The sequence below is a fragment of the Oncorhynchus nerka genome, linkage group LG23 (genome assembly GCF_034236695.1).
Source record: "Oncorhynchus nerka isolate Pitt River linkage group LG23, Oner_Uvic_2.0, whole genome shotgun sequence".
Taxonomy (NCBI): Eukaryota; Metazoa; Chordata; class Actinopteri; order Salmoniformes; family Salmonidae; genus Oncorhynchus; species Oncorhynchus nerka.
Window position 1 is genome coordinate 47,320,991 of NC_088418.1, and position 12,697 is coordinate 47,333,687.

The 12,697-nt window shown below is 46.4% G+C and overlaps 2 protein-coding genes across 2 annotated transcripts; both read right to left on the reverse strand.

Annotated features, from left to right (window-relative positions):
- Positions 1–17: 17 nt before the first annotated feature.
- On the reverse strand, positions 18–4,063 carry LOC115106102 (Bardet-Biedl syndrome 10 protein homolog). The gene is made up of 4 exons (XM_065008180.1): positions 4,024–4,063; positions 3,566–3,792; positions 1,233–2,111; positions 18–1,156 (listed from the first exon to the last, which is right to left on the reverse strand). Exons 2-4 carry the CDS (start codon positions 3,763–3,765, stop codon positions 166–168), a joined length of 2,070 nt encoding a protein of 689 aa, XP_064864252.1. The 5' UTR covers positions 3,766–3,792; positions 4,024–4,063; the 3' UTR covers positions 18–165.
- Positions 4,064–4,144: 81 nt separating this feature from the next.
- On the reverse strand, positions 4,145–12,218 carry LOC115106957 (phosphatidylinositol 4,5-bisphosphate 3-kinase catalytic subunit gamma isoform-like). Its single transcript, XM_029630219.2, has 16 exons — positions 12,056–12,218; positions 11,030–11,429; positions 10,653–10,915; positions 10,118–10,475; positions 9,636–9,931; positions 8,920–9,446; positions 8,470–8,704; positions 7,484–7,693; positions 7,020–7,101; positions 6,820–6,923; positions 6,496–6,642; positions 6,324–6,414; positions 6,056–6,186; positions 5,364–5,475; positions 4,983–5,140; positions 4,145–4,864 (listed from the first exon to the last, which is right to left on the reverse strand). The coding sequence occupies exons 2-16, from the start codon at positions 11,415–11,417 to the stop codon at positions 4,583–4,585; spliced, it is 3,384 nt and encodes a 1,127-aa protein (XP_029486079.1). The 5' UTR covers positions 11,418–11,429; positions 12,056–12,218; the 3' UTR covers positions 4,145–4,582.
- Positions 12,219–12,697: the final 479 nt, after the last annotated feature.

The following is a 12,697-nucleotide window of genomic DNA, read 5'->3' on the forward strand; positions in this document are numbered from 1 at the left end:
TAACACAACCACACTCCTTTTTCATCAAATAAAAATCAGATTTACTACCATACAAATTCATCTGCAAAGACATACCAAACAAATAGATGGCTTTTTCAAGAAGTGAATATGAAACATTTGGATGAACAATAAAACAAAAACACAAAGGAATTCAAGTATGAGTTCTCAGTCACCCTCCTCCTCTTCTCTCTGACAGGCGTGTGAGGTATTAGCGTGTAGTACAGTGTCCACAGACAGTAGACTCCTGAGACACTGTAGAACAGCCAGGATCAGTTGATACTTACAGGACACTGACTCCACACCTGAACTAGAGCCAGAACTTGACCAAACTGTAACCTCCTTTACCCCTGACCCAGACATAGACCCTGACCCAGTGTCAGCCTGGACCATATTAGAACCATCCGCTGCCAGAACAGCACTAATTTCCGGGGGGTACGTAGAGTTACCATGGTTACGCATGCAACTGAGAGTGTGTGCGTGAGCCTCCAGGTAGTGCCGAGGATTGTGGGAGTAGATCTGTCTGGGCACACTCAGTAGGGCCTCTGCTAGCATCCCCGAGACGGCAGGGTTGTCCAAGTGTGACAGAGTGTGTGTGTCTGCGTTTGACTGAGTGTGCGTGTCTGTGTGTGACGGAGTGTGCGTGTCTGTGTGTGACAGAGTGTGTGTGTCTGCGTTTGACTGAGTGTGCGTGTCTGTGTGTGACGGAGTGTGCGTGTCTGTGTGTGACAGAGTGTGCGTGTCTGTCTGTGACAGAGTGTGCGTGTCTATGTGTGACAGAGTGTGCGTGTCTGTCTGTGACAGAGTGTGCGTGTCTGTGTGTGACAGAGTGTGCGTGTCTGTGTGTGACGGAGTGTGTGTGTGCCTGTGTGTGACAGAGTGTGTGTGTCCGTGTTTGCGCTGTAGGAGTGTGTGGTGTAACAGGAACTCAAAAGTCCCGCCCACGGAAATGACACAACAAGGCTCCATCACGTCTGTGCGTGCCGTTCTCTCTGTAGCTCTAGTCCTGTGTTTGGGGCCCCAGGTAGTACGCAGCATGTGTAGAGCATCTCGTACTGCACACACACTCTGTTCCGTCTGGCCCTCGGTCAGTCCACACACAACCAGACTGTGGGGTCTGCCCCTGTCCTCTGCCTTAGGAAACCCCAAATTGACGAACCTGGGAGAGAGAAAACCACATAATTAGAATAGTGTGTGTGTGTGTATGTGTGTGTGTAACTATCCTGTTACCATACCTGTGAGCTCCCAGCACCAGCGGCCGGCAGAAGGTAACCGTAGCAACGTGTTCCTGTCCAATCACAGCCCAGTCTGAGACAGGTTGGGCTCCACTGAGCACAGAGAACAAGGTGAGGTCGTCTTCACACACACACTCTAACACACACACCCCATACCTCCCCACTGCAGCCAGGAAGGCCTCCGACTGTCTGACTGATGAGAGGAGCAGAGACACTCCTAGATGCTGTAGAATGACACACACATTGTCTAACCTCCTCCCTAATCTCACACACACACTTTCTATCTCTCTATTAGCCCCACCCAGCTCTAGCACAGTTCCACCAATCAGCAGGCTGGGTTCTAGGGGTTCCGTCACCGCTAGGGCCCTGATTGGTCCATGGTCGCGGAGTGGGAGGGGTGTAGAGAAATCTGCATGTACGACCTGGCCCTCCAGCAGACGGGAACAGCCAATAGGGAAGCCTGATACTGCTGTGTGCAGAGCAGGGAAGTGTTCGTTAATGAAGTCGCCATGGCAGCTCCAATGCGAGAGCAGCTCACAGGTCAGTTGGCTGATGATTTCAGCATGAGTAGGGCTGATCCGGGTGTGAAGGAAAGCACTGAGTAGGCGGCACAGAGTGTGTGTGTCTGTTTGTCCTGGGGTGTGTGGGTCTGAAAGGGAGGAGCCATGTGGAGCCACTGCAACAGTGATGACATCACTGAGCTCGTCCAATCCGAAGGCCAACAGAGCTTCAGCCAAACGCTTGGCGCCTGCGCCTTCCTGGCGGGCTTTTCGGGTGTGTTTCTGTATCTCCCGTAGCAATGAGGCGAGCAGCAGGACGAAGGTCTTGGAGCCATCTCCTGTCACCGAGCTGTGTCTCCTCACACACTCCACCACCATCCTACACACACACACACACATAGAGATTGAGATTTCACAAAGTACTGTAAGCGTGAACATGTGTATATATATATATATATATATATGTATGTACACTACCGTTCAAAAGTTTGGGGTCACTTAGAAATGTCCTTGTTTTTTGAAAGAAAAGCAAAAAAATTTGTTCATTAAAATAACATCAAATTGATCAGGAATACAGTGTAGACAGCCAATAGCGCTCCAGTATACAATCACTTCACGAGCTCAGGCCATGCCCGGCCCAGCATGCATGTTTAGTCTACTTGTGTGCTGCTACAGCCCCTTACTTTAACTACTGTCACGGCGTTCGCTAAATGTTTTCAGAAAGAAACTGACAAAACACACCGGTGCTAAATCAAGGTGTCTTACAAAGATGAGGACCAAGAGCAAGAGAGGGAGTGTGGTGAAGTGGTGTCCACAACTAAATAATCATTGCGGAATCTGAAAAGACACATAACCCTAAAGCATGATGGTGTCCTTTACTACGTGCACATGCTAACAGAAAGGAACGAGGTGAGTGGCTAATTACGTTTCATTGTAGCAAAGTATTTATACATAACAAATCAGATCTCTGAAAATGTTCCATCTTTTTTGTTAGATTATCTATACAATGGGCCATAATTGATTTTCATATTCCAACTTTCAAGGCGCTTTCCGTTTTTGAATGGGTTGTTTTTGACTAAAAACCTTTAGGCCTACCTACAGAAGAAGAAAAGAACAACTTTGCATCCCTGCCCAGCCTGGCAGGAGTGGCCAAAAGGTTGTTTAACATCCTCAGTGGCTCTGCAAACTTGGAGAGGATATTCTCCACTGCTGACCTGCTCTCCAGGCACCATCACATGAGCCTGAAACCAGTCTCTGGCCAAACTGGTGTTTCTAAAAAATGAATTCCAAGGAACTCTAGACTGAGCCTAATAAGGCATTTTTCATTTAAGTCGCAGCTTCTATGCACAATTTATAGACTATAACGATTTAATACAACAAACCTTTGTTAAAATGCTGAGTGCTTAATGTCCCTGACTCCCTACCAGCCTAGTGTGTTCACAATATATTTCTTTGTAAGCTATAGCCTTGAAATAATTTTAATATAGCCTAAATAATCCATTTTCGTTCTTTCTTAGGTTCCCTGTCTGGCTCCTGGCCTATTTAGAGTGTTTATATGCTGTTTAATATGACATGTAGCCAATTTGAAATTGTGAGCACGTCTTACATTCACCTTTTCATGTTTATTAAAGTACTTTTTATTCAAATCACATGGTTTGGTTTCAATACTCCACAACCAAATAGTAGGTCCAGGTAGTCAAAAAAATATGTGGGTGTTGGTTCAATTGTGGGCGGTTTGAATGGACGTGGAGCGCTGGAGCTGTGCGCAGGCATCGCTCCATGAGCAATGAGCGAGATTTCCTGACCGCTTAACTCCACTCTAACTTGTGTTACCTGGCCAGCGGGTGTTCCACCCGCAGGGCTGTGAGGATGCGTGTTCCGTGGCGTGTCAGCAGAGTTTGCCCCGTGTCCCGTGTGAACAGCACCTGTCCTCCATCAGGACCAAAGCTCCTCCGGATCACAGCCTCCAGGACACTCACTGTCTGCAGTACGGAGTCCAGCTGCAGACACCGAGGCTGCAACCGCATCCCCATACCAAAGACCTGAGAGATGGAGAGAGGCTACTTGTCCAGGACACACAGACACGATTGGGTTAGCTGGGATTCACTGGCTTCAATGTGGCGCTGCACACGTTTCATATGAATTGAAGTAGCTAGCTAGCCTACTTCGATACTGCGCGCCTGATCCTCAAGCTCTTTTATCTTGGTGAGTGAAAGGTCACTTTATGGTAAAACTATACTGACTACATCCAGGATAAAACACCGAAATTCTGATTGTTTACGTGAACTCACCTTGGTGTGGAAAAGCTTCCTTTGGTTTCCTAGATACCTCTTCCTCTGATGGTGTTGGTAAATCACTCAGTTTAAAATCTGCATGTCGCCCTCTAGCGACGGGAGGTCATATATAACTATATTTCTCTACGATCAGGTTTATTTTGGTATTGCCACCATCAGTCATGCAAGTCTGATGTTATATTAACAGATGATACAATCGGATTCAGTGCATTAGGAAGCGAACAGGAGTCAATATTTATGTATAACTCATAAACATATGGTAAGATCCGGTTTTGATCTTGAAAGTGCAAAAATAAGACTGGTACTGTATACAGTCCATGGTACAGTCAATGAGTCATGTATTGGAACAGCTGCTTACATAATTGGGTTGACAAACTTTTAGAACCAGACTTTGGTCTTTGACTATATCTCTCTCTCCTTATTTGGGAGTCTAATCAACATAGTAATTGTACCTAAAGTGGTTTAGAGTTATCACATATGTGGCCCTTGTGGGATTCGAACCCATCACACTGGTGTTGCCAGCCCACTAAGCCATTGGCACCACAAGGGGAGCCCCCTAAGCCGAGCGTTTATCCACCCCCTGCTTGATGCCCAGCACCAGGTGTAGGAACCAGTTGAACTGCACGGTCCAGCCCTTGTCCCTGCAGATCTCTATCTGGTCCAGCAGGTGGCGCTGTGCCTCCTCCTCCGGCCGGCCCACAGTCAGCGCTTCGCGGATGTACTCGATGTCTTCTTTGCTGGTGAGCTGAGGCATGCCTGTCATCAGCATCATGGAGAACAGGATGACAAGGAGGTTGGTGTGATGCCTCAGAGCCAGGTAGGCCCGCACACACACATCCTGGGAGAGAGGGGGGTTGGTATGTGTTAGTACTCTAGATGAGATAAATACTCTAGTTAAGTGTGTGTGTGTGTGTGTGTGTATTTTTACTAGTTAGACAACAAGTTAGTCTGAGTACCTGGAACCTCTGGAAGTGTGGGCTGCTCTTCTTCCCTGATGTGCCCATGACATAGAGGAAGTCAGGGGTGAGGACGAAGGGAACCCTCTCCTTACTGATACCCAGGAAACTCTTATAGTTCCCCAGTATGTGGCCAAAGTCTATGTGGAACAGGTTACCTGAGGGCAGACATATCAATGGGGGGGAAAAGTATGTTATAGATCAACCATCCAATACATCAGAAACAAATGACTACATTCAGATGAACAAAAAAACACTTTCTATGGGTTCACCCACATATATAGAATATTGTGGAATGTATTCCTAATGTTTTGGCAGCCACTTAAAGCCAAGTACTGTATCGTGTTTGTGCTATAGGGAGATGAGGATGAGCTCTGGTACCAGATTCAGTGATCATGATGTTGTCGTTGTGTCTGTCTCCTACCCCCAGCACGTAGGTGGCCACACAGTACCCTCCACAGGAGAACACAAACCTCTCCACCGCCTGCTGGAACTACAGGGAGGAGACACACACACACACACACACACACACACACACACACACAGAAAGAGAGAGACGGGGAGAGACAGAGAAAGACAGCAAAAGAGAGGGAGAGACAATGATGGCGAGTGAAGGAGGGAGAGAGAGAGAGAGAGAGAGAAGGGAAGTGATAGAGACAGAGTGGAGAGAATGAAATGAAGAGAATTTGTGAGCTGCAATTTCATGCAACCAGCTCTGCTCGATTATTTCCACAGACAACATTTGAGCAAACACAGTGACTCAAACCGTGTTTCATCTTTCTCTATTCATCTGCTAGCGCTGTGGTAGCTTCTGTGGTATACCTTCACCCTAAAGCTATGGAGACTGCTGCATTGGGCTATTTCTAAACGGCCAATTCCAAAATAGACATAGCAGAGCTGAAAATGTGGAGGTGCTTCAGCCTACACAGTCTGAGTATACATGAATAGTGCTGCAGACAAAGCCCTGGGTAACAGGAAATGTAGCAGGTGTGTTTCCTTCCCCCTTTGCGCCGCAGTTATATCCTCTACAGCTGAGACGCTGCAGCACCGTGGGAGTTAATCTAGCTAGCTACCTTTTCCTCGCTCACACACTTGTCCCGCAGCCATTGGTTGAGGATCTCGTCCTTGAATGCTCCTGTGCTTCCCACAACGCTCTGCTGGATGTTGGCAATAGTGGTGGCATCTTTCACTATCTCAATCATCCCTAGAGAGAGAGCGAGAGAGATGCTTATTTTATAAGAAATGGCACATATATATATATAATTATTTCTACAGTATATGTTATATGTTATAATATATTATTATTAATGCGTCATGACAGTGTAAAGTCAGTTGACATACCTATTTTATTCCCAGTAGAGATACAGCCGTAGGGCAGTAAGGACAAGTCCAAAGACTCTTCCTCCCATATGGACTCCATGATCAGCAGAATCTAAAAAGAGGAGCACTTCCTTGTCATGGAACATTTGGTGGACAGTTTTGCCTAACCCCTTGAGAAAGCAAGCCCACACACCTGTAGAATGAGCATGTCCTGCCTGAGGTCATCCCCGTCCTTAAAGATGACCCCGATGGTGTCACTGGACAAGGTGGTGGGGTCAGCCCTCTTAAACTGCAGCCACAGCGGTCTCTTCTTAGAGGCCATCACCTTACACTGCTCTATCTGAAGAGAGGGACCCATGTTTAGAGTCAAACGCAGGAGAGAAGGGAGGAGTAAGAATACAATTAGTGGAGGATGCAGGAAATGATGGTGAGGAAAGGGATGGAGACAAGCGAGAAGAGACGTGGAGGAAAATAAGAGGGGGGTAGAATAGAGGTGGATAGGTATTATTCCACTCACCACCAGAGCACCAGCCCGTAGACCCGGGTCATAGGGCACTCTGAAGCTCTCTGGCAGCCCAGACGTCTGCAGGTTCTCCAGCTTCTGACGCAGCTGGAACACAACTGAGCGTAACACCGGGACTCATTACATGTTCATTTATATAGGAATTTATCTTGATCTCTTATACGAGGTACGTTGACCTGAGGCGGCAGGCTCACCTTGTGCAGAAACATCATATTTCTCAGCAGACATGGCCTTGATCTCCCTAGTGACTTTCTGCAGGGCTTCTGTCATCTCCACCTGTTGATGATAATGAATCGGATTATTCTTGATTCAGGTCCTCGTTATCTGACACTTTTAGCGACCTAGTCTTTTTAAAAATCAGTCTTTTACATCCTTTAATTATTTGTATACGGTATATTTTATTCTGAGGAGTGTTGAGATGTTTTAATAAAGTTGTGTTTGAATCTAAAGCTCTGAAGAAAGATGTGGGGAAGATCCACCTGACGTGCCGGCCTCAGCCCTCCGAGGAGTCCACACAGTACCAGAGGTACCTCGATTACCTGATTGGCTACGACGTCAAAACCTTACAGTCACATTATACGGTGGAGGAACTCTCCTCGCCCACTCCTACACATCACACCGTACTCTCGGCCGGGGTCACGGCTATACGATCACCCACCTGGCGTCTGAAGTCCTGCAGCATGTCCTCTCCACAGCCTCGGAGGTAGGCTTCCAGCAGCACAGCGTACCTCTGCTGGTAGTGCATGGACTGGGTGATCTCACTCCTCAGGAACCAGAAAAGGAAATGACCTATCCTCTTACTCCTGAGAGCTCTCTTCAACAGGAACCTGGCCAGGGCACTGTCATGGTACGGCTCAAACTTCACAGCCTGAAAAACACATATGCATTTTTCTCAACATAAACACATCATAAATGCAAGCTAAATGTTTCAATAAACTGTAATGCAACATTATAAAGTACCTTCCAGTTTGGGGATTTGTTCATACTCATACTGTTTTGCATGTTTAACCAAGGCCTCATTGTTGACAATAGAGACAGTTATTTGACTCTACAGTGATGAATGGCACATGCAAAACTACCGACAGGTGCTCCCTTCTGGGAAAATACTAGGTAGTCTTGTCTGTAAAGGTTGTTTTTGTGTTTTTTCCTGGTCAATGTATTAAACAACTACTTTGTTTTTATGTTTGCTTCTACACTCAGAGACAGGTAGACCAACCACATATGACTAGGGCGATTTAGTTATTCTCGTCATGAATCTTATCCCGGAGGCAGCTCTGCAGAGTGGTCACTAGCTAGCACAGCCACAAAGTCATAGCATCAGATTTTCAACCTACCCTTAACCAAACTGCTAACCATAATGCGTAAACCTAACCTTAAATTAAGATCAAAAAAGCAAATGTTTGCTTTTATGAATTTTTTCAATATAGCTCATTTTAACTTTGCAGCGGGCCTATCTAAAGTGAAATCACTCTGTTCTGCCTCCGGGACAAGAGTCATGACAATAAATGTCAACTTGCATGACTAGGGCTGGGTAACGAAACTCGGTTCCTCTGTGGCACAGGCTGAATCTTGACAGAACCAAGACTGAAACGCATCAGACATTTCTCAGACAAATTTTGGTTCCAACAAGTCCGACTAACTCACCTGGACCAGCTGCAGTAGGTACCTCAGGACGTCGTCGTCCCCCAGGGTCTCCAGCTTGCGTACGGCCATGGAGCGGACGTGAGCATCAGAGTAGTGGCAGTCTAACAGCTGCATGGCCAGGCCCACATCCAGCACACTACGGTCCCACACAGAGCTCCTCTCCAGCAGCCTATGAGTGGCCAGGACAGCCTCCTGTCTACCCCACAGCACAGAGCCCAGCAGCTTGGGGTATGCCCTGGGAGGAGACAGTAGCGAGTTTTACAACATCTCAATAAAACTCCCAAAAATTGCACTAAATCATATTCACCGAAAGATCTCTGTGATACTCGTACATAAAACATATTAAGAAAGATGGAATTGGAATGAAACAAGTGCTTCTGTGTTATAAACTCAGATTACTCAAAGTTATTCAGTAATATAGTATTAGATGACCATGCCAGTCAGTCTTACCTGGGGTGACGCATACACTCCTCTCTGAAGTGCCACAGCAGCTCTTTGTCTTCTTGGCTGAGAGGGTGCAGTGGATCGGTCTCAACAATTACCTCAAACTGCTTCCTCAGGTGGTTAGGCATCTCCCTTTGACCCCTCTCCCCTCCCTCGGCCTCCCTCCCCTCCCCTCCAGCAGCCTTGCCCTCCCTGCTCTTGGGCAGGGCCACTGGGTAGCAGTACTTGTCCAGCAGGATGGCTACGGCCATGGAGGAGGCCTTGTCTGGGTTGGTGGCTGAGGTCAACTTGTCTGCATTGACGCTGCTGTTGTCCTCGGTCTTCTCAGGCATCTTCCACATGTGGAGGATGAACTCTCCCTGGCGCAGCAGCGAGCGGTGGTCCACCAGCAGCAGGTTGACGTAGTACAGCAGACGACTCTTAGTCTTGCTACCATCATGGCTGCCGCTGCCACCTCCACCTGGGGATCCTCCGTTGTCCTGGTAGGAGGAGGTGCCCTTAGAGATCTGGGTCTGGGCTTTCCCACAGGACACCTGGGGAGAGGAGAAAAGAAAATAGAGTTCAATTGTAATGAATTGAATTAAGTTGTGATTCATGTTATATTCTCCAAATAATAGACTGGTATTCTACAAAAAAATCCCACAACAAAGATGTTGGCTAAAGCAAATATAGATACGGCTGCCAGACTAAACCAATACACCTTATACAGCTGACCAGTTTACCTGTAGGCTGAGGCGAGCCCCCTTGGGCAGGTCTCTGATGCGTATATTGAACTCCAGCCAGGCGTTCCACAGCACCTCCTCAGTGAAAGCCTTGGAGGAGGTCCTCTCCTGAGCCAGGAGCTGCTGGCCATGGAAGATACTGGCCTCCACATACACGATCAGCTCAGGGTTCCTCGGCAAAGCCGGGATGTCTATGCCCAGGACTTTAACCCTGAACTTCCTGTGACAGTCCCACAGAGAGATGGTGAAGACCCGCTCGTGGTCTTTCTCGTCGATCGTCAGCTGCTCATGGGTGCCTGTTGGAACAGAGGAATATGGATCATCTTAATCATCAAAGAAACACTTCCCACAGTAAAATCATGTGCTATAATATTGGTTATTGTGGCACAAATTGTTTACTTTAAAAGCACATAATAGTCAATTGTAATCTATTGGTGAAACATCCTGATAAGATTACTATGGGAATGTTGATGCTAGCTTACCTGCCACTCCAGTACAGTTATCCACCTGTGCCCAGTCCTCTCTCTGGACTAGGTCTTGACCCGGATTAGGAGCCGACTCCAGAACCAGATGGATCTCCTCTCCGTTCTTCAGACACTGTCGGACCCAGTGGAAGTCCCTGACCGGGTGGTTCCCATAGATATACTCTTCCCTGCCACACACTCTCAGGACATAGTCTGCCTCACAAACATCCTCAGGAACTCCCAGCAGAGCCCTCTTATTGGAGATCTTTGTAAAGAAGGTCTGGAGCACCTGGACGGGCGTGTCGTCGATGGACACCTTGATGGTCTGGCTGGCTTTGTTCCTGTGAATGACCAGCAGGATGTGGCTGTTGGTCACCTAGAATAAAATATTATTCAATCTTTATTGATACAGAGACAACGGAAATTGGCAATATTTTGCTGTCCCAGTAACCAGCTACATCACCCAACACAGAACAGGCTGGGAGCTGGCAAGAAGCAGAGGGTCGCCCCGCAGAGCTACACCCCTGGGGCAGCCAGGTTAGGGGTTACATACCTTGGTGAGCAGGTACTCCGGGAGGTGCTTGGATGTGATCCAAGGGTCCATTGAGTATAGTTTGGGGTCCCGGTCGGACAGCTCGATCTTGCGGGGTGTGAGGAGCTTCCTCCGGGTGAACTCCAGCTCGTCGTCGTGCACGTTGCTGACGTCGGTGACGTCGTAGCCAATCAGGTAGTTGAGGTACCTCTGGTACTGTGTGGACTCCTCGGAGGGCTGAGGCCGGCACGTCAGGTGGATCTTCCCCACATCTTTCTTCAGAGCTTTAGGTTCAAACACAACTTTATTAAAACATCTCAACACTCCTCACAATGAAATATACCGTATACAAATAATTAAAGGATGTAAAAGACAGATTTAAGACTTAAAGTTTCTACCTTTCCAGTAGCGGACGCAGTCCAGGGTCTGAAACACCTGGTGCTTATCGTAGATCTCACACCAGTTGCCCTTCTTCTGGTAGAGCAGGATGCAGTGGTCAGGGGAGTACTTCTGGTAGAACTCGGGGCACAGGTTGGTGGCTACTACCCTCAGCCACACCTGGGCTTTCACCTGCTCCACCGTCCAGTTCCCAGCCACCTCCAGGAGCAAGGTGTCCGGGCTGCGGCTACTCTTAGTGGTGGTGGGGAGGACGAACTCGACGGCTATCTGGTCCATGGCCACGGAGAAGGTGGAGGTGAAGGCTTTCATCTTTCTTCTCCTCCTCCGGATCTCTGCTCTTAGGACTACAGGTTGAGGTTCTTCTTCATCGCTCACTTGCTGTTCCATAACACGAGTTATCTATTATCAATGAAGAATAAAATATATCAGTTTAGATTAGAATAGATGGATGTATAAGGGATGTTAAATGTAGCATGTAAAATTATCTCGTGTTTGTCAACATAGCCTATAATAAGATACTCTTTCATGATATGTTGTGCTCATAATAATTCTATGTTCTATGATGGTGTATATGAATCTTAAACTTCTTTCAGATGAACTTCTCTGCATGGTGAGTTGCAAAGCAGGAAGCAAGAAGAAGCACTGACAGCAGTAACAACGTATCAACCCCATACAGTCATTGCTATCAACTCATCAAAAGAAGAGAAATGTTGCACTAAAATTGGGTAACCAGAATTTGGCAACATTGTAAATTACACCTTAGTCATTTCAGAACATTTTTCAAAAAATGACTCTATCACAACTTGAAATGAAATTGACAAGTCTCCTACACCTGCCCACAAAAACAAACCTACAGTATATTTAAAAAATCAGACATTGTAAAAAAAAATACAACAATTATTGATTCCCATGAGCAAATCCAGACCGTTAGATATCAAAAACAGAAAGTAACGGTCATTTATTGCCGATTACATGCGCCAGGAAAATTATGAAAGCCAGAGAAACCCATATGGAGAAAAACGTACCGCTCAGTAGACCTAAACACACTAACGCCAGCAGAAATATGACACGGTTTGTGACTAGGCATTTGTAAATAATTGTACAATGGTCCCAGTTCCTCCGTAGTTCATGTTGAGTCCGATGAAGTGGTACTAAAACTTTCTGTCGGCTATTCCACTCACCCCTCCCTGTTATGTGTGAAGCAGAGTCCCATGCAAGCCTACATGTTGTGCTCTTATTGGTCGCTCAGAGTCGCCATAACTGTAGTTTTGAGGGAACTGGACTACAGAAACCCACAGCCAAATAATAAGTTCATTGCATAATCATAACTATTACTATTACATTTTTTTTGCCGTTATAAACTGGGATAAGTATGTTATTGTTTCCATGACAAGACTGATGTATTTATATTCATATTCCATTGTCATATTCACTAAAAACGTTCTCTCCTGAAAAGAAAAAGAAGCATTTGTCATTCTCCGGCAAGGTATTATTTCATACTATTATATCAAACTAGCAAAGATTCTAAGCTAAACAGTTTTTGCATGATGAGGGTTCTTATTGAATCCCATCAGTTAAAACCAATGATATACAGTATATATATATATATATATATATATATATATAAAAATATACATACAGTTGAAGTCAGAAGTTTACATACACCT

What these genes read in the sequence shown, in the direction of transcription:
- LOC115106957 (XM_029630219.2), bottom strand. Translation starts at nt 11,417, where the DNA reads ATGGAACAGCAAGTGAGCGATGAAGAAGAACCTCAACCTGTAGTCCTA. An exon ending in ACCTACTGCAGCTGGTCCAG is followed by an intron (nt 7,694 to 8,469) that starts GTGAGTTAGTCG and finishes TGTGTTTTTCAG; the next exon opens with GCTGTGAAGTTTGAGCCGTA. An exon ending in CATCATGATCACTGAATCTG is followed by an intron (nt 5,141 to 5,363) that starts GTACCAGAGCTC and finishes GTCTGCCCTCAG; the next exon opens with GTAACCTGTTCCACATAGAC.
- LOC115106102 (XM_065008180.1), bottom strand. Translation starts at nt 3,765, where the DNA reads ATGGGGATGCGGTTGCAGCCTCGGTGTCTGCAGCTGGACTCCGTACTG. An exon ending in GTGGAACACCCGCTGGCCAG is followed by an intron (nt 2,112 to 3,565) that starts GTAACACAAGTT and finishes GTGTGTGTGTAG; the next exon opens with GATGGTGGTGGAGTGTGTGA. An exon ending in CTGGTGCTGGGAGCTCACAG is followed by an intron (nt 1,157 to 1,232) that starts GTATGGTAACAG and finishes TCTCTCTCCCAG; the next exon opens with GTTCGTCAATTTGGGGTTTC.